General features: G+C 54.6%; 2 protein-coding genes across 3 annotated transcripts in view; both read right to left on the bottom strand.

Moving 5' to 3' along the window:
- The window catches only part of LOC139678983 (protocadherin alpha-C2-like), a 181,445-nt gene extending 160,738 nt beyond the window's left edge, over positions 1-20,707 (bottom strand). The window contains exon 1 of one of the 2 annotated variants that reach the window (XM_071570300.1): positions 18,221-20,707. In XM_071570300.1, coding sequence (XP_071426401.1) covers positions 18,221-20,698 — 2,478 coding nt within the window. In that variant the 5' untranslated portion in view covers positions 20,699-20,707. Of the gene's footprint in view, positions 1-3,135; positions 7,699-18,220 lie in introns of those variants that run through there. The other variant, XM_071570306.1, reaches the window with a different exon arrangement.
- Positions 10,449-13,176, bottom strand: LOC139679143 (protocadherin alpha-6-like). The gene has a single exon (XM_071570573.1). The coding sequence runs from the start codon at positions 13,158-13,160 to the stop codon at positions 10,449-10,451; it is 2,712 nt and encodes a 903-aa protein (XP_071426674.1). The 5' UTR covers positions 13,161-13,176.
- Positions 20,708-21,213: the final 506 nt, after the last annotated feature.

Genomic DNA, 21,213 nt, shown 5'->3' on the forward strand with positions numbered 1-21,213 from the left:
AAACAAAAGCTGTCGATGTAACACCACAGCACTGTCACTAAGAACATCCCCTTGGTCTCCAACACATCTGTTTTGGAAAATGGATTTTGATCCCTCCACTGTCCCCGCTGGCTGTCACCCACCCAAGTTGTGTCTGGAAGCAACAGAAAAGGTACAAGAGAAGGAAATGGTGCTTAGTTGGTCCTGAAGAGTCCACATCCTATTGGTTAAACATAAAGATGCCACAGCTGAACAGGAGCTAATGTACACCAGTCTATCAAACACATCCACTTTAGGTGTGAGACTTACCTGTAGCGTTACTGCTTCCTTCCTCAGAAAAGAAACATTCACAGGGAAGGGAAACGGATTTAAAAGGATATTGGCCCTGTCATTATGAGTGTTTCAGAGGAAATTACACAGAATAAAATTAATTATGTTCTGCAAAAACTGGACAGTGTGCAGTGCACTTTTCTCACAGGGGAAGAAGGAAGCAGACCTGTAGGCTACAGACATTCCCTCAAGGTGAAGTTTACCTCAGGAGAGCAGAATAGACATCCCACACACTGATGGGAAATAGCCCCAAATATCTGCTACATGGCCAAGGAGACAGAGGAAATAAACAAACAAACAGACCAACCCACCCATACAAACAAAAACGTTTTTTAATTTGATAGAGAAGAAAAAGAGAAGATCTCATTCTGTCATATTGAAACACAAGTTCTGGCAAAATCTTAAGTACCAAGACCAATCCTTCCCCTGTCCAGCAAGACTAAGAGCAGGAAAGGTTTAGAGAAGGCTCAGCAGCATGATCCAAATTTCAAAAAGAACAAGAATGCCTTAAGATGTGCTGAACTTCTGAAAGTCTCGAGAGGATCCCAGGAGAGCAGCACTGTGTGCTGGGACTCTTCCCGAGGTATTCTACTGTAATCCCCCATCTTGCACGCGGGTAAGTGGAATCTCCACAGCTAAGCAGACATTCTCCATTTCCTTTCCAAAGACCTTTCCACATCCTTACCGCCCCTCACGACTAAAACAAAGGATCTATGAACTGCTGGAAATCCACTCTGTGACCCTTTGACTCTTCTCACATCCCTGGATTGCTTTGTGCCTTTTCAGCAATTTCAAATACAATTCGAGTTCTTAACGGTTCTGTCATTACAGCCAGGAACAGCTCAGATCTCAGTCCCCACAGATCTTCTTTGAGAAGACCAAACCAAAAGCAGAAACACAAATGCATTCAAAATGTCAACTGGATGGTGGAATTTGCACAGTGGAAAACCAGAGCTGGGCTGCTCTGTAGATGTGGAGGTTTGGTGTGTCTATGAAGACACCAGAATGAGCCGTGGGTGATAACAGGACCCATCACCTCTACCTAGACTGGGCAAGAGTACAGGCAGGGGAAGAAGAATGCACAAATATTACACCCACCTCCTCAACTGCCCTTTAAAGTCCTGTCTGAAAAGAAGCACAGATCCACCATGGCAACACCTGTGGAAACTCTTACAGATGCCCTACAATACACACAGACAGCAGGCTGAAGTGCCACCCTCACACAAAAACTTCCCCAAAGCAGTGGCAAAAATGTTCACAAATGCCTGTCTCTGATGGGAGATATTCATAACCTCAAAGGACTTTCTGGCTATAGCAATACCTCATACTGTTTCGAGATCCAGCAGGCATCGAACTCCAGACCCTTGGAGGCTGGGAAAAGATCCAAGACAAAAGCACTTTGTGCCCATCCTACCACCCGTCTTCCTCTAGGAATCCTGCATTCCTCACTCTGCAACATTGATTCTCAAAAAAAGGTCACCATCTCCAATTCCTCTCTTCTCATGACAGAGACCATGGATTTCCCAAGGATTTCCACTTCCCTCAGACAAGTCTTTCCATTGTTCAAGGTCAGTTTCACATCATGACATGGACAGGCCCTACTTAGTGTCGCTGCCACATTCACCTCGATGACAAGTCACAGTTTCCCACCTCAAGGATCAGTATGACTTTCCTTACCCTTCACAGCAACGGGAACATTGCAAAATCCACACAGAAGGCATCACATGCACGGTCTCCATCAGACTCTCTGCAGCTGAACTTTCAGCTCAGGACAGCTCAGAGGGAAATGTTACAGACCTGTGAGTAATACTCGCTGCAGAGCTCTGCTCAGGACAGCTGTCATGGCAACGGGCACTGATGTCATAATGAGAGAAAGCACTTCAAGCACCTCACATGCTGATGAGCACAGCAATGTAGTACATTACAGCTACTGTATAGAAGAAACATGTTTTTATTTTTTATTCCTTTCAAAACAGGATTTCCACAGAACTTTTAAGGGAATATTGAAAAAATACCATAAGAGGTGTGCATACATCAGGCCTCCTCTCCTGCCACAAATGGAAGTTCACAAGTACAGCTAACAAAACTTGGGGGAAAACCGAAATAAAACAGCCACAAAATCAACAACAAAGTCCACACAAAACCAAACCAAAACTCCAGGAAAGCTCCAGAACATTTTCTCAGTGTTCATAATGACACTGTTGGGCCAAGCAGTTCGGGGGAATTCCACTACAGAGAAGGAAAACACATTAAAACAGAAGTCCAAATTGTCATCTTGCCTCCCATCTCCTGTACAGGAAAAGGACAGAAGATGAGGACAGAGAAGAAACCACATGTGATACCCACCACGGTCAGCAGTCAGCAAAGGTAATCAGGTAGTCCACAGTGCCAGGGTCACCAGCACAGCCTCTTGTTTTGCACTCCTTCACTAATCTCGAATGGAAATGCTGCAAAACATCGACCAAGGGTTGTCTGCAAAGCTGACACCTCAGGGCACTTTCCATCACAACGGCAAAGATTTAAGTGTAGGGGAGAAAAATTCATGTCCACCACAGAAAATCTCAGCTGCGGACCGTCCCCCCGGGGGGTTCTACTACACCTTTATTTCGTGCAGGTTCTCTCCGCTCATCACCAAGAGCCGAGAGGCTCAGGCAAGAAGGCAAAGGCAAATCTAAAGGTACCAGTGATATCCTTAAGTAACTGCCAACCAACCAGCGCCCTCGGCCGCGAGGGCTGAGCCCGGGTGGCGGTAACGCCAGCCCAGGAAGCGAAAAAGAAGAAATAGAGGGGGAATGGGCGAGAGGCGAGGAAGGAAGTGTCACTGACCGTGTCGAGGAGACCGGGTGGCTCCGGCTGCGTGTCCTTCGCCACAGGGCCGGGCGGCGGAGGCGGGAAGTTCGGACTGAAAACCATCAGGTCGCTCTTGCCAGCGCCGTCCGCCACGCACAGGCTCCGGCTGTGGCGCTGCGAGTACGACCAGCTGCCCACTTCGCTGGCGCACACGAGCGTCGTGGGCCCGGGCCCCGCCAGCACGGCCGCCCGCGGCGCCCAGCGCGACGCCCCGTACAGCACCACGGCCAGCAGGAAGAGGCTCGACACGGCGCAGATCGCCACCACCAGCCACACGTTGGTCGCCGCCGTCGCCCCAGAGCCGCTCTCCCCGCCCACCGCCGAGCGCGCCACCAGCGACGACGAGCCCGAGCCCGCCGCCAGCGCCGCCTCGGCGCCCTCCACCAGCGACACGCTCAGCGTGGCCGTGGCCGAGCGCGCCGGCTCGCCGTGGTCCCGCACCACGATCACCAGCCTCTGGCGCGGCCCGTCCGCCTCCTCCAGCGCCCGCGTCGTGCTCACCTCGCCGCTGTACAGCCCCACGCGGAACGGGCTCTTGCCCCGCGGCTCCAACAGCTCGTAACGCAGCCACGCGTTGTAGCCCGAGTCTGCGTCCAGCGCGCGGATCTTCGCCACCACCTGCCCCGCCGGCGCCCCCCACGCCGCCCACGCCCACAGCGTCCCCGACCCCAAGTCCGCAGACGCCTCCAGCGACACAGCGCCGGGCTCCGGACCGCCGCCCGCCGCCGGCAGCAGCGCCGGCGCGTTGTCGTTCTCGTCCAGCACGAACAGCTGCACCGTCGCGTTGCCGCACAGCGGCGGCTCCCCCGCGTCCACCGCACGCACCTCGAACTGCAGCACCTGCAGCTCCTCGTAGTCCAGCGGCTGCAGCGCCCACACACGACCGCTCTCCGCGTCCACCGACACGTAGCTCGACGCCGGACGCCACACGCTGCCACCGCCCCCCACAGACGACGAGCCCGCCGCCCCGCCCACGCCGCCCTCGGCCACCGAGTAGCTCACGCGCCCGTTGCCCGCCTCGTCCGGGTCCCGCGCCCACAGCCGCGCCAGCTCCGCGCCCGCCGCGTTGTTCTCCCGCGCCAGCACCGTGTACACCGCCTGCGAGAACGCCGGCGCGTTGTCGTTCACGTCCGACACGGGCACCCGCACCCCGCGACTCGCACGCAGCGCCGGCGACCCGCCGTCCTCCGCACGCACCTCCACCTCGTACTCCGACACCCGCTCCCGGTCCAGCGCCTCCCGCAGCACCAGCGAGTACGACCCCGCGAACGTCGCCTCCAGACCGAAAGGCCCCGATGGCCACACCCAGCACCGCACCCGCCCGTTCGCCCCCGAGTCCCGGTCCGACACGCTCAGCAGGGCCACCACCGTCCCCACCGACGCGTCCTCGGGCACCGGCACCGACAGTGATGTCACCCACACCTCTGGCGCGTTGTCGTTCACGTCCAGCACCTGCAGCTCCAAGCTACAGTGACCCGACAGAGGAGGCGTCCCTTGGTCTCTTGCTTCAATACGGAAATCGAATATACTGACTTCTTCGAAGTCCAGGGCGCCTGTAAGGTGAATCTCCCCTGTCTTGGGACTGATGGAAATCACATCTCTTCCACTCGGGGGCATGAAGTTGTTTATGGTGTAGGTCACCTCACTATTAATTCCCTCGTCTAGATCAGTGGCGTTCACCCGCCCCACCAGCGTCCCCTCTAATGCATTCTCTGGCAGCTGCACTTTATACACCGACTGGTTAAACCGCGGCGCGTTGTCATTCGCGTCCAGCACCGAGATCACCAGCTCCATCGTCCCTGTCAGAGACGGGCGGCCCCCGTCGGTCGCTGTCAGCACTAACCAGTGCACGGGCACCATCTCGCGGTCCAGTGGTTTTGTTAAAACAAGATCGGGTAAAAGATTTCGCTCATTTGCTTTCTGTAAATCCAGAGAAAAGTGCTCGCTGGGGCTGAGTGTATAGGAGAGCTGCGCATTCACTCCGATATCTGCATCCGATGCGCCCTCCAGAGGGAACCGGGACCCAGGAGGGGAGTTCTCCGATAAACTAAGGTTTTTCCGGGCTGCGGGGAAGATGGGGGCATTGTCGTTGATGTCGGTGACCTCCAGCTCCACGTGGAAGACGCGCAGCGGCCGCTCCACCAGCACCTCCAGCCGCAGCGCGCACGGCGCGCTCTTGCCGCACAGCTCCTCCCGGTCCAGCCGCGAGCTCACCACCAGCGCCCCGCTCGCCCCGCTCACCTCCACGATCACACGCCGGCCCTGCGCCACCAGCCGCAGCCGCCGCGCCTCCGCCTCGCCCGCCTCCAGACCCAGGTCCTGCGCCAGCCGGCCCACCACCGTGCCGGCCTTGGCTTCCTCCGGCACCGAGTACCGCACCTGCCCGCCGCACAGCGCCCACGCCGCCTGCAGCACCAGCACTCGCAACACCACTTCCCGACTCTCGCCCATCGCCGCCGCCGCCTTCGGCCCCCGTACGGGCCCCGCACGGCTCCCGCCGCCGCCCGCACACCCCGGCTGCGCTGCCCGGCCCGCGCCGCCCCCCCGCTCTCACAGCCGGGCTCTCCGCGGCACCGGCGCGGAGCCGCCCACACGCCGAGCCGCCGTTCCTGAGCCTGCAGCGACACCGTGCGCTGCTCCGCCGCCTCACACGCTCCCACACAGCGCCCAGGCCTCCGCCCCGCTACCGGCATATCCTATGGCATGTTTTGCTCCCATTCTTCTCTCTTTTTCTTATTTGTTATTCCTTAGCGCCTGCTGTTTCCTTCCAAATAATCCTTCCTTTTACTTCCCCAACTTTTTTCTTTCTTCTTTGTTCCTTCTTCATTCAGTTCTCTCATGTTACTCATCTCTCCGTTCGTTATAAAACTTTTTCTCCTTCTCTCTTCTATGTTCCCTCCATCAGTGTCGTCTTCTTTGCCTACTTCTTCTTCGTCATTGTTCTGCTGCTACCATTTCTTTACACCTTTTCCCCACATCTTTCCATCCTCTTCTATTCCTCTACCCCGCTGGAAGTTCCTCTGTTGTCGCCGGCGCCGCGGAAAAGTTCATCACAGTCGGAGACAGCACCCAGCGCAGTACCCTGTTGGGTACCAACTCCGCTCAGCAGCTACAGAGAACGTAGGTGCGTGCTGGTCATTTCCTTTTCTAGTGTCTTCTATTTTTCCTTTCTATTCTTCCTTTCTTCCTTTCGTTCTGGCTTTCTTTGTTCTTAGTCCTTACTTCGTTTTTTATTTTCTTCTTTATTCCTTTTTGTACTTTTTTATTTTTGCTTTCCTTCTCTTTCCCTGTTCACTTTCCCTATATCTTTTTATTTTACCTTATCCTTGACCTATGAATTTTTCTCCCTCCTCTTCTGCTTCCATGTTGTTTCTTGTCTTTTTTTTTCTTTTTCCCCTTTCCTGAAATGTTTTTCAAGTGCTCTCACTCAACAAAAAAGCATATCCGTTTGGAATAGCTCTCATTCTACTTTGCACTTCCTCTGATTTTTTCACGCCCTTCTGGGATTTTTTTTCGTTCTTTTACTTCCTTCTTTTTCTTCTCGCTTTTGGTCTTCTTTTCTCTCTGTTTTCTTTCTTTCCTTGAGGTGCCTTGTCGTTGCCTCTCCTCTCTTCTGCCACTGCCCCTTCTACTCTTCTGCTTCCATCCTTATATCTTCTGGTCAACATTTCCTTTAACAAAATATTAAAAAATACCTACAGCACCCCGGCCACGAGGCATGGACATGCCCTTCCTTGGCCAGAGCTCTCCTTTATCTTCCCTATCACCTCCTATCCCTCTCCAGAGGGAAGACCTTTCTTGCATAGCACACGACGATGTACCTGTAACTTCCCCTTCCGTCAGGATGAAGGACACACTCATCAGCTTCCAGTCCTCTCAAGAATCCAGCAATAATGCAGCATAGAAGTTAAGATGGCAAAGAACAGCTCTGTTACATCTCAACAGGTTCCTCCAGCCTCTGTCACACAACCTGAAGAAAGACCTACTGGGACATCTGAGCAAACAGGCTTGAAAGAGACCAAACAACACACGGAAATTTCTAATGCAGGAATTCAAACCCATCATAGCCCAATCACAGAATGACAATCCTACACAAACACTGAAGAAGCAGTCGGCAACCACTGCTTCTGAGGAATCCTCATGTACCTCCATCCTTCCTACCTCACTTTCCACCTGCATCTTGAACGTCATCACAGGCACTTCCCGCCAGAACAAAACTCCAAAAACCTCTGCATCTATGAGCATTAGTCCCCACGAAATCTCTCACTCATTAGCATGATCCACTCGTCACACAGTCAAACAAAAGCTGTCGATGTAACACCACAGCACTGTCACTAAGAACATCCCCTTGGTCTCCAACACATGTTTTGGAAAATGGATTTTGATCCCTCCACTGTCCCCGCTGGCTGTCACCCACCCAAGTTGTGTCTGGAAGCAACAGAAAAGGTACAAGAGGAGGAAATGGTGCTTAGTTGGTCCTGAAGAGTCCACATCCTATTGGTTAAACATAAAGATGCCACAGCTGAACAGGAGCTAATGTACACCAGTCTATCAAACACATCCACTTTAGGTGTGAGACTTACCTGTAGCGTTACTGCTTCCTTCCTCAGAAAAGAAACATTCACAGGGAAGGGAAACGGATTTAAAAGGATATTTGCCCTTGTCGTTATGAGTGTTTCAGAGGAAATTACACAGAATAAAATTAATTATGTTCTGCAAAAACTGGACAGTGTGCAGTGCACTTTTCTCACAGGGGAAGAAGGAAGCAGACCTGTAGGCTACAGACATTCCCTCAAGGTGAAGTTTACCTCAGGAGAGCAGAATAGACATCCCACACACTGATGGGAAATAGCCCCAAATATCTGCTACATGGCCAAGGAGACAGAGGAAATAAACAAACAAACAGACCAACCCACCCATACAAACCAAATAATTTGATAGAGAAGAAAAAGAAAAGATCTCATTCTGTCATATTGAAACACAAGTTCTGGCAAAATCTTAAATACCAAGACAAATCCTTCCCCTGTCCAGCAAGACTAAGAGCAGGAAAGGCTTAGAGAAGGCTCATCAGCATGATCCAAATTTCAAAAAGCATCTCTTTGACCAACAGCATTCCACATCAAAACTAAGCAATTACAGGTACACACGGCCAATGTCTTCACAAGCAGCAATATCAGAAAGAACAAGAATGCCTTAAGATGTGCTGAACTTCTGAAAGTCTCGAGAGGATCCCAGGAGAGCAGCACTGTGTGCTGGGACTATTCCCGAGGTATTCCATTGTAATCCTCCATCTTACACGCGGGTGTGTGGGATCTCCACAGCTCAGCAGACATCCTCCATTTCCTTCCCAAGGACATTTACACATCTTTACTGCCCCTCAGGACTGCCACAAAGAGTATTTGGAGTGATGCAAATCCACTCTTTGACTCTTCCACACCCCTGGATTGCTTTGTGCCTTTTCAGCAATTTCAAATACAATTCGAGTTCTTAACGGTTCTGTCATTACAGCCAGGAACAGCTCAGATCTCAGTCCCCACAGATCTTTTTCAAGAAGACCAAACCAAAAGCAGAAACACAAGTGAACTAAAAATGTCAACTGGATGGAGGAATTTCTACAGTGGAAAACCAGAGCTGGGCTGCTCTGTCGATGTGGAGGTTTGGTGTGTCTATGCAGACACCAGAATGAGCCATGTGTGATAACAGGACCCACCACGTCTACCCAAACTGGGCAAGACTACAAGCAGGGGAAGAAGAATGCACAAATATTACACCCACCTCCTCAACTGCCCTTTAAAGACCTCTTTGAAAAGAAGTACAGATCCACCAAGGCAACACCTGTGGAAACTCTTACAGATGCCCTACAATACACACAGACAGCAGGCTGAAGTGCCACCCTCCCAAAAAAACTTCCCCAAAACAGCGGCAAAAATGTTCACCAGTCTGTATGCACAAAGGACTGTCTCTGATGGGAGATATTCATAACCTCAAAGGACTTTCTGGCTATAGCAATACCTCATACTGTTTCGAGATCCAGCAGGCATCCAACTCCAGACCCTTGGAGCTTGGGGAAAGATCCAAGACAAAAGCACTTTGTGCCCATCCTACCTCCCCTTTTCCTCTAAGAATCCTCCATTCCTCACTCTGCAACGTTGATTCTAGAGAAAAGGTCACCATCTCCCATTCCTCTATTCTCATGACAGAGACCATGCTCTTTCAGTTCCCTCAGACAAGTCTTCCCATTGCTCAAGGTCTTCTTTCACATCATGATATGGACAGGCCCTAATTAGTGTCACTGCCACATTCACCTCAATGACAACTCAAAATTTTCCACCTCAAACATCAGTATGACTTTCCTTACCTTGACAGCAACTGGAACCCTGTAAAATCCACACAGAAGGCATCACATGCACGTTGTTCATCAGACTCTTTGCAGCTGACCTTTCAGGTCAGCAGTTCAGAGAGAAATGTTACAGACATGTCAGTAATACTCGCTGCAGAGCTCTGCTCGGGACAGCTCTCATGGCAACGGGCACTGATATCATAATGAGGAAGAGCACCTCACATACTGACGAGAACAGCAATGTAGTACATTACATCTACAGTGTAGGAGAAAACTGACTGAGAGATTTTTAATTTTTATTTCTTTTGAAAGGAGGATTTCCACGGAAGTTGTAAGGGGGGTGCTAATGTAAATATTGAAAAAATATCAAAAGAGGTGTGCATACATCAGGCCTCCTCTCCTGCCACAAACGCAATTTCACTATTACAGCTAACAAATAATGTGGGCAAAATCGTAAAAAAAAAAAAAACAGCCACAAAATCAACAACAAAATCCACAGAAAACCGAACCAAAACCCCAGGAAAGCTCCAGAATATTTTCTCAGTGTTCATAATTACACTATTTGGCCAACCAATTCAGGGGACTCCCACTATGGAGACTGAAAACACATTAAAACAGAAGTCCAAATCGTCACCTTGCCTCCCATCTCCTGTAGAGGAAAAGGAGAGATGAGGACAGAGAAGAAATCACAAGTGATACCAACACGGTCAGCAAAGGCAAAGGTAATCAGGTAGTACACAGTGCCAGGGTCACCAGCACAGCCTCTTGTTTTGCACTCCTTCACTAATCTCGAATGGAAACGCTACAAAACATCGACCAAGTGCTGTCTGCAAAGCTGATACCTGAGAGCAATTCCCGTCTCAAGGAGAAAAGATTTAAGCCTAGAAGAGAAAACTTCATGTTCACCACAGAAAATCTCAGCTGCGGACCGTCCCCCCGGGGGGTGCTACTACACCTTTATTTCGTGCAGGTTCTCTCCGCTCATCACCAAGAGCCGGGAGGCCCAGGTAAGAAGGCGGAGGCAAATCAAAAGGTACCACTGATATCCGTAAATAACCGCAAAACACCCACCGCCCTCGGGCCGCCAGACCTCAGCCGGGGTGGCGGTAACGCCAGCCCAGGGAGCAGAACAGAAGAAATAGAAGGGGAAGGGGTGAGAGGCGAGGAAGGAAGTGTCACTGACCGTGTCGAGGAGACCGGGTGGCTCCGGCTGCGTGTCCTTGGCCGCGGGGCCGGACGGAGGCGGAGGGAAGTTGGGGCTGAAAACCATCAGGTCGCTCTTGCCAGCGCCGTCCGCCACGCACAGGCTCCGGCTGTGGCGCTGCGAGTACGACCAGCTGCCCACTTCACTGGCGCACACGAGCGTCGTGGGCCCGGGCCCCGACAGCACGGCCGCCCGCGGCGCCCAGCGCGACGCCCCGTACAGCACCACGGCCAGCAGGAAGAGGCTCGACACGGCGCAGATCGCCACCACCAGCCACACGTTGGTCGCCGCCGTCGCCCCAGAGCCGCTCTCCCCGCCCACCGCCGAGCGCGCCACCAGCGACGACGAGCCCGAGCCCGCCGCCAGCGCCGCCTCGGCGCCCTCCACCAGCGACACGCTCAGCGTGGCCGTGGCCGAGCGCGCCGGCTCGCCGTGGTCCCGCACCACGATCACCAGCCTCTGGCGCGGCCCGTCCGCCTCCTCCAGCGCCCGCGCCGTGCTCACCTCGCCGCTGTACAGCCCCACGCGGAACGGGCTCTTCCCCCGCGGCTCCCACAGCTCGTAGCGCAGCCACGCGTTGTAGCCCGAGTCTGCGTCCACCGCGCGGATCTTCGCCACCACCTGCCCCGCCGGCGCCCCCCACGCCGCCCACGCCCACAGCGTCCCCGACCCCAAGCCCGAAGACGCCTCCAGCGACACAGCCCCGGGCTCCGGACCGCCGCCCGCCGCCGGCAGCAGCGCCGGCGCGTTGTCGTTCTCGTCCAGCACGAACAGCTGCACCGTCGCGTTGCCGCACAGCGGCGGCTCTCCCGCGTCCACCGCACGCACCTCAAACTGCAGCACCTGCAGCTCCTCGTAGTCCAGCGGCTGCAGCGCCCACACACGACCGCTCTCCGCGTCCACCGACACGTAGCTCGACGCCGGACGCCACACGCTGCCACCGCCCCCCACAGACGACGAGCCCGCCGCCCCGCCCACGCCGCCCTCCGCCACCGAGTAGCTCACGCGCCCGTTGCCCGCCTCGTCCGGGTCCCGCGCCCACAGCCGCGCCAACTCCGCGCCCGCCGCGTTGTTCTCCCGCGCCAGCACCGTGTACACCGCCTGCGAGAACGCCGGCGCGTTGTCGTTCACGTCCGACACCGGCACCCGCACCCCGCGACTCGCACGCAGCGCCGGCGACCCGCCGTCCTCCGCACGCACCTCCACCTCGTACTCCGACACCCGCTCCCGGTCCAGCGCCTCCCGCAGCACCAGCGAGTACGACCCCGCGAACGTCGCCTCCAGACCGAAAGGCCCCGATGGCCACACCCAGCACCGCACCCGCCCGTTCGCCCCCGAGTCCCGGTCCGACACGCTCAGCAGGGCCACCACCGTCCCCACCGACGCGTCCTCGGGCACCGGCACCGACAGTGATGTCACCCACACCTCTGGCGCGTTGTCGTTTACGTCCAGCACCTCCAACACCACCTTGCAATGACCCGACAGCGGAGGTGTCCCTTGGTCTCTTGCTTCAATACGAAAATTAAATACACTGACATCTTCGAAGTCCAGGGTACCGGTGATACGAATCTCCCCCGTCTTTGGGTTAATAGAAATCACATCTCTTCCACTCGGGGGAAAGAAGTTCGTCACCGTGTAGGTCACCTCGCTATTACTTCCCTCGTCCGGATCTGTAGCGTTCACCCGCCCCACCAGCGCCCCCTCTATTGCATTCTCCGGCAGCTGCACTTTATACACCGACTGGTTAAACCGCGGCGCGTTGTCATTGGCATCCAGAACGGAGATCACCAGCTCCATCGTGCCCGTCAGAGACGGCCGGCCCCCGTCAGTCGCTGTCAGCACCAACCGGTGCACTGGCATCATCTCGCGATCCAGTGATTTCCTTACGACAAGTTCAGGTTCATTATTTGGTTCATTCGACTTCTGTACATCCAGGGAGAAATGCTCGCTGGGGCTAAGTGTATAGGACAGCTGCGCATTCGCTCCGATATCTGCATCCGTCGCGCCCTCCAGAGGGAAACGAGAACCGGGCAATGTCGTGAATTCCGCAATGCTGAGGTTTTTCCGGGCAGCGGGGAAGATGGGGGCATTGTCGTTGATGTCAGTGACCTCCAGCTCCACGTGGAAGACGCGCAGCGGCCGCTCCACCAGCACCTCCAGCCGCAGCGCGCACGGCGCGCTCTTGCCGCACAGCTCCTCCCGGTCCAGCCGCGAGCTCACCACCAGCGCCCCGCTCGCCCCGCTCACCTCCACGCTCGCCCGCCGGCCCTGCGCCACCAGCCGCAGCCGCCGCGCCTCCGCCTCGCCCGCCTCCAGACCCAGGTCCTGCGCCAGCCGGCCCACCACCGTGCCGGCCTTGGCTTCCTCCGGCACCGAGTACCGCACCTGCCCGCCGCACAGCGCCCACGCCGCCTGCAGCACCAGCACCCGCAACACCGCACACACACACTCCGCCATCGCCGCCGCCGCCTTCGGCCCCCGCACGGGCCCCGCAAGGCTCCCGCCGCCGCCCGCACGCCCCGGTTGCGCTGCCCGGCCCGCGCCGCCCCCCCGCGCTCACAGCCGGGCTCTCCGCCGCACCGGCGCGGAGCCGCCCACACGCCGAGCCGCCGTTCCTGAGCCTGCAGCGACACCGTGCGCTGCTCCGCCGCTTCACACGCCCCCACGCAGCCCCCGCATCTCTGCCCCGTCATCTGGGTCTCCTCTGCTGTCTCTTCCTTCCCTGGCTCCCCTTTCTTTTACTTCTTTTTCGTTATTGTCTCCTGTTTCCTTGCAAATGTTTCTTTCTTTCCTTTTTCCTCTTTCTCGGCTGTCTTTCTTCTATTCTGTTTCGGTTTTACTACAATTTCTTTTAGTGAAGGAGGGGGAGGGTTTCCGTTCTCTTTCCTGCTTTTTTCCTTCTGTGTTATCTTCAGTCTTTCCTGCTTTCTCCTTTTCCGTCTTTCTTGTCTTCGTCCTTACCATGCCCTGCCTTTTCATCCCCCCTCTCTTCTTCACTCCCGCTGGACACTCGCAAGTCGCCTCCGCTTCTCAGTCCATCAAAGTCGGAGCCATCACCGCTATTTCCGCCTCTGGAGTGAGGTACTGTGACCGTGTCGGAGAGACTGTTTGGGACTAACTCCGCTCAGCGTGTTGGAACACGCTCGGTGCGAGCTGGGCAGGTCGTTTGTAGTGTCTTCTCTTCTTCCATCCTTCCGTTCTTTCGTTCTCTCTGTCTTGCTTTGGATTTGCATGGATTTCCTCCGACCGTTTAAATTTTATTCATTTCCTTATGCTGGTCTCTTTTTCTCTTGCCTTTTCTTGCTTTCCTTTCTCTTTCCTTATTCACCTTCCCCTTCTGCTCTTTTTCCTTCCTCTCTTGTTCCATTTCCGTCTTTGTCTCTCTATTATTATTTTCTTCCTGTAACAAAATACTTTCCAAATGTCCGCACCATACTCAGAATTAAGTTTGTTCCTTTTGTTCACCTGACGTTCTACCTCTGGAACAGAACCCCAAATCCCAGCTAAAGGCACATCTAACCAAAAAATGCAGCAAAATCGACAAACATCCACAGGGAATTTCTCATTAGAGAAATCAAACCTATCACAGCCCAGCATGAAAATTCTCCAAGAATGCCGCAAGAACACGGTGACATCATGCTCCTCATTTACCTTGAGGAAATGCATTTCTGCCTGGCTCATTTTCCACTTGCAGAGTTATTAAAAACCCTCCAAGGTAACACCACGGCACCGTCCCTGGGAACATCTTCTGCATGCCCAACACAGCTACTCCAAGAAATCCATTAAGGCCACTTCTCCCTCTGGCCTTGCTTGCACCTCCTCCCTCTGTGCCAGGCAGCAGCAGGAAAGGAATGAGAGCAGGCAATGGTGCTCCAATCACACAGGCATTTCAATCCAGGCAACATTCAGCCAATACAACATGAAGATACAACAGTCAAACAGGAACCAAGGTAAATCTGACTTTCACAGATGGCCTCTTCAGTTATGAGTGACTTACCTGCAGCCTCACTGGTGTTGTCTTCAAAACAAGAGAAACATTTTGAGAACAGGAAAAGTGGTTTTAAGGGACATTTCCTCTTCACGGTATAAAGAACTTGGGGGGATGCAGGACAGAAAAAAATACGTTCACCAAGAGCTTGGAAAGTAAGGGACTGTGTTTAGTGCTCTCTTTTGCACTTTTATCACAGGGAAGTCAGGAGGGACACCTGAAGATTGGTGACATTGTCTCAACAGCAACCTCAGACCAGGAAAGTACAAAAACCTTCCCTGGGACTGATGCATTACTGTCCAAACATCTGCCACCCTACAGTTGCCAATATTCTGTCGTCTGCATCTCATCCACTGTTGCCAATGTGAGAGGAGAAAAGAGGGTGAGTGTTCTCACTCAGAAAACACAAAGAACAGATCAAAGAGCAGAAAACAGATGAACCCATCCCACATTACTGAAATGCCAGGTTTGACAATATCCTGAATACAGAGCCCACTTCTTCCCCTCCCTAGCAACACCAAGACCACAGAAATGACTGAGACAGCATTCCAAGAAGGCTTATACAATGATACAAATTTCAAAAACATTTTGATTGTCCAACAATATTCGACAACAAAGAAAACCCTTTAAGGGCATATACTTACAATACAGCAGGTAACTTCACAAGGAGTAAAACCCCAGAAAACTGTAACAGCAAGCAAGCATATGCAGAGGTACTGGATGTCCTGACAGGACTCCAGGAAAGCAGCCTTGTGTTCTAGGCCTATTCTCTATATTTCCTACAGGCATCCTCTATCCCATGCCTTGGGAAATAAGATCTCCACGTCTAGGAGGACATTCTCCAGTTCCTCTCCAATATCACAGACCATGTCCTACCCATCATCTCCATTTCCCTCAGGTAACACTCTTCCCCACTCAGACTCACTCTTCCCATGACATGGGCCCAGGCCCTACTTGGTGCCATTCACAGAATCACTGCCAAAATACCAAACATCACTCAACTCCAGCAACATGTCCCAGATCTAAACCCTACTCTGCATGTGAACCAGGCCTTGGCACCTCCTCGTATTTCCTCATGATCACCACAAAAGAAGTATGGAGCATTTAAAAGCCACACAGCAGCCAGCTGTGTCTTCCTGGCTACCTGACCTTCACCACAAATGCTTTCCTCCTTTTCAGCAACCTCACAAGGAAATAGCACAGAGCTGCACATTACAGTTATTAGAGGTTCTGTGATTAGAACTCGGACAGGAATAAGAACAGGACTGGGATCAGTTCACGTGGCTCTTGTTCTTCAAGAGAACCATATCAAAGGCCAAAGCCCACCTTCTCTAATAAGATCAACTGAGACAATTTGCGTCAGAAAAAACAAGGGCTGGGATACTCTACACTGTTTGAAATTTCCTGCACTTATCACAATGAGCCTTGTGTGACAAGAGGACACAACATCTTTACCATGTTCAAGGGTACAAGCAGGGGAAGGCCAGTGCACAGAAATTACACCCTCCACATCATTACACGCTCTGGGATAAGAACCAAAACACACAACACTGTAACAGTCTCTAGTGACTGTGTAGGAGAAAGGACTTGGGGTTTGTTGGGAGAGGTGATTCTCTGCATTGTTGTATGTTTTCTTTACTAAAAATTATTTCCACAGCTTTTGAAATGATGCTGTTATTGATACAAATTTTGGTACAACATCAACAGACTCCGGCATATTTCATACTACTTCTCTGTCCAGGACAGTGCATCCACAACCCAGGGAATGGAGGGAGCAGGAGAAGAAACTTCCATGTTCTAGCACTTAACCTTGCAGAACACTCCTCTCTCTCAACATATTATAATGCTAAGGAGAGCAGCAAGATACTCGGCAAGAGATCATAGCAAGGAAAACCCTGGAGTCCCAATTTGCACCTTCTATAACATTTTTGTTGAACAGAATTGAAGTGAAGAAGGTCAATTTTTCAGTAAGAAATAACACATAAACTGTTCAGGACTGTCCACCAGTGCTTGGAGAAGTGTTGAAACCTTCCCTTCCCACAACACCATTTTAGAAACAAGCAGCTCTTCAGACAACATTCAACACTCTGCATCTCACCAGCTCTTACCAACACATGGTCTACATCAGGTAGGCAGCAGCACAAGTGTTGTCTCTGGTGGGAGACATTCATAACCTCAAAGGACAGTGTGAGCATTTCAATTTTCACACAGTGGCCCATGAGCAGGAGGCCTACAAATCCAAACCCTGAGAGTCTGGAAATGACCATCAGCAAGAACACTCCATTCCACTTCCGCCTCACCCTTTCCTTTAGGAATCTTCCACTTCCCAGTCAGAGATGTGTTCTCAGAACAAACATATAACCTCATTTTCTTTTCTTACAACATGACCCATGGTCTTCCCAAGCATTTCAAGTCTTCCCACTACTCAAGGTCATCCTTCACATCAGGAAATGCCCAGGCTGTACTCAGTGCCAGAGGTCAAGAAATTCCTTTCATGCCTCAAGACTCAACACAACATTTGCTTACCCTTCCAAGCAATGAAACACCATAAAAGACATAGAGAAAATGTTGGTGAGGACCACTCTGTAACACAGGACACTGATCATGTAGGACAATGTTATCTGACACTTGGTGGGGAAAGGTGATTCTTTGATTTCGGGTGTTATTTTTTAGTTTGTTTATTACAGAAGTGGGGATTTCCAGGGCTTTCAAGATGATGTGGACATTAACACAAATTTTGAAAGAACATCAAAAAAGACCACCGTATACTTTATATAACTTCTCTGCTCAGGAATGCCAAGTCACAACCTTGGGAACATGTACAGCATGAAAAGAAAAATACATTTCTGTTTGAATTATGTGCCTTCTGCATGAATGCTTTATGCTACTAACTAGAGAACATGATACTTGCCAAAGGGTGATAGAAAATATTTGCCACAACCTACCTACTTCCATAATGAGTCTTATATAGAAAACACAGAACTTTCGTCCTTCAAGTTCCAGTTGTCACTTTGCAGCACATTTCCTCACGAGCATAATTAAAGAGGAGAAGGACAGTTTTTAATACAACGGCAGACTGGTATCACCTCTGTCAGCACTCAGCAAAGGGAATAAGGGGGTACACAGTGCCCGAGGGACTTGCAGCACCACAGCCTGACTGTCTTGCATTTACTTCACTGAACTCCTTTGGAAAATCAGCACACCAGCAAGCAAGAGGCTGTAAAGCTCACACCTTCGGGCACCTCTCAGCGCAACTGACAGAAACTCCCACCCAGACCAGCAAACATCGGCTGTGCACCATAACTACTCCAGGCTGCCGGTATCTCTATATATTGTTCCAGCAGATCAACGTCAGCCGGGGAAGCCTCCGACAAGGACGCAGCGGCAGATGCAGAGGTGTCACTGACATCATTAAGCACCGAATAAACACCCACCGCCCTCGAGCTGCGGGAACTGAGCCTGGATCCCAGCAGCGCCGCCACAAGGGGCTGGAGAAAAGAGGCAAAAAGGGAAGCAAAGGGGTACTGACCGTGTCGAGAAGAGAGGACGGTTCCGGCTGCGTGTCCCTGGCCGTGGGGCCGGACGGCGGAGGCGGGAAGTTGGGACTGAAAACCATCAGGTCGCTCTTGCCAGCGCCGTCCGCCACGCACAGGCTCCGGCTGTGGCGCTGCGAGTACGACCAGCTGCCCACTTCGCTGGCGCACACGAGCGTCGTGGGCCCGGGCCCTGACAGCACAGCCGCCCGCGGCGCCCAGCGCGACGCCCCGTACAGCACCACGGCCAGCAGGAAGAGGCTCGACACGGCGCAGATCGCCACCACCAGCCACACGTTGGTCGCCGCCGTCGCCCCAGAGCCGCTCTCCCCGCCCACCGCCGAGCGCGCCACCAGTGACGACGAGCCCGCGCCCGCCGCCAGCGCCGCCTCGGCGCCCTCCACCAGCGACACGCTCAGCGTGGCCGTGGCCGAGCGCGCCGGCTCGCCGTGGTCCCGCACCACGATCACCAGCCTCTGGCGCGGCCCGTCCGCCTCCTCCAGCGCCCGCGCCGTGCTCACCTCGCCGCTGTACAGCCCCACGCGGAACGGGCTCTTGCCCCGCGGCTCCCACAGCTCGTAGCGCAGCCACGCGTTGTAGCCCGAGTCTGCGTCCACCGCGCGGATCTTCGCCACCACCTGCCCCGCCGGCGCCCCCCACGCCGCCCACGCCCACAGCGTCCCCGACCCCAGGGCCGCAGACGCCTCCAGCGACACAGCCCCGGGCTCCGGACCGCCGCCCGCCGCCGGCAGCAGCGCCGGCGCGTTGTCGTTCTCGTCCAGCACGAACAGCTGCACCGTCGCGTTGCCGCACAGCGGCGGCTCCCCCGCGTCCACCGCACGCACCTCGAACTGCAGCACCTGCAGCTCCTCGTAGTCCAGCGGCTGCAGCGCCCACACACGACCGCTCTCCGCGTCCACCGACACGTAGCTCGACGCCGGACGCCACACGCTGCCACCGCCCCCCACAGACGACGAGCCCGCCGCCCCGCCCACGCCGCCCTCGGCCACCGAGTAGCTCACGCGCCCGTTGCCCGCCTCGTCCGGGTCCCGCGCCCACAGCCGCGCCAGCTCCGCGCCCGCCGCGTTGTTCTCCCGCGCCAGCACCGTGTACACCGCCTGCGAGAACGCCGGCGCGTTGTCGTTCACGTCCGACACGGGCACCCGCACCCCGCGACTCGCACGCAGCGCCGGCGACCCGCCGTCCTCCGCACGCACCTCCACCTCGTACTCCGACACCCGCTCCCGGTCCAGCGCCTCCCGCAGCACCAGCGAGTATGACCCCGCGAACGTCGCCTCCAGACCGAAAGGCCCCGATGGCCACACCCAGCACCGCACCCGCCCGTTCGCCCCCGAGTCCCGGTCCGACACGCTCAGCAGAGCCACCACCGTCCCCACCGACGCGTCCTCGGGCACCGGCACCGACAGCGACGTCACCCACACCTCCGGCGCATTGTCGTTCACGTCCAGCACCTCCACCACCACCTTGCAGTGACCTGACAGCGGCGGAATCCCCTTATCTTTTGCTTTAATATTTAGATCGTATATCATAACTGTCTCAAAGTCCAGGGCTTCCATCAGTCTGATCTCCCCAGTATTTATATCAATGCTGAAAGCATCCGCGGCCGAGGGAGGAACAACAGTATCAATTTCATAAATCACTTGTCCATATATTCCCAAGTCCGGATCGGTGGCATTCACTCGTGCCACCAGTTTTCCCACTAAAGCATCCTCGGGTAAAACTACATTGTACACTGACTGGTTAAACTGAGGTGGGTTGTCGTTGATATCCAGCACCGAGATCACGAGTTCCACAGTGCGCGTCAGAGGTGGGCGGCCCCCGTCAGTCGCTGTCAGCACCAATCGATGCACGGGCACCTTCTCTCGATCCAGAGATTTCGTGAGTACCAGAAACAGGGACTTAGAACGTGAGTTAGCATTTTCTTCTTCTACTCTGAAATGCTCGCTGGGGCTGAGTGTATAGGACAGCTGCGCATTCGCTCCGATATCTGCATCCGTCGCGCCCTCCAGAGGGAAACGAGAACCGGGCAGTGTCGTGAATTCCGCAATGCTGAGGTTTTTCCGAGCGGCGGGGAAGACGGGGGCATTGTCGTTGATGTCGGTGACCTCCACCTCCACGTGGAAGACGCGCAGCGGCCGCTCCACCAGCACCTCCAGCCGCAGCACGCACGGCGCGCTCTTGCCGCACAGCTCTTCCCGGTCCAGCCGCGAGCTCACCACCAGCGCCCCGCTCGCCCCGCTCACCTCCACGCTCGCACGCCGGCCCTGCGCCACCAGCCGCAGCCGCCGCGCCTCCGCCTCGCCCGCCTCCAGACCCAGGTCCTGCGCCAGCCGGCCCACCACCGTGCCGGCCTTGGCTTCCTCCGGCACCGAGTACCGCACCTGCCCGCCGCACAGCGCCCACGCCGCCTGCAGCACCAGCACCCGCAACACCGCATACACACACTCGCCCATCGCCGCCGCCGCCGCCGGTCTCGCACAGGCGCCGCACGGCTCCCGCCGCCGCCCGCACACCCCGGCTGCTCTGCCCGGCCCGCGCCGCCCCCCCGCGCTTCCAGCCGGGCTCTCCGCGGCACCGGCGCGGAGCCGCCCACACGCCGAGACGCCGTTCCTGAGCCTGCAGCGACACCGTGCGCTGCTCCGCCGCCTCACACGCTCCGTCACAGAGCCTGCTCCTCCGCCCCGGTACCGGCATCTTCTCTGACGTCTCTTCCGCCGTGCTCCTCGGTTTTTTTCTCTTTTTCTTTGCCTTTTTTGTCGTTCTGTCGTACTCTTTCCTTCGTCCTTTTTCTTCCTTCTTTATGATTCTTTCCTTCATCAGTTTTCTCTTTTTCTAGTTTTTTTCTGAGTTTTTTTCTTCCCTTTCTTATTTCTTCCCTTCATTCTCCTTTCCCCCCTGGCTGCACCATGTCCTGTCTTTTATTCCCCTCTTCTTTCTTTTCCATCCTTTTCTGTTCCCCTGCTGGCAG

The sequence above is a fragment of the Pithys albifrons genome, chromosome 15, assembly GCF_047495875.1.
Source record: "Pithys albifrons albifrons isolate INPA30051 chromosome 15, PitAlb_v1, whole genome shotgun sequence".
NCBI lineage: Eukaryota > Metazoa > Chordata > Aves > Passeriformes > Thamnophilidae > Pithys > Pithys albifrons.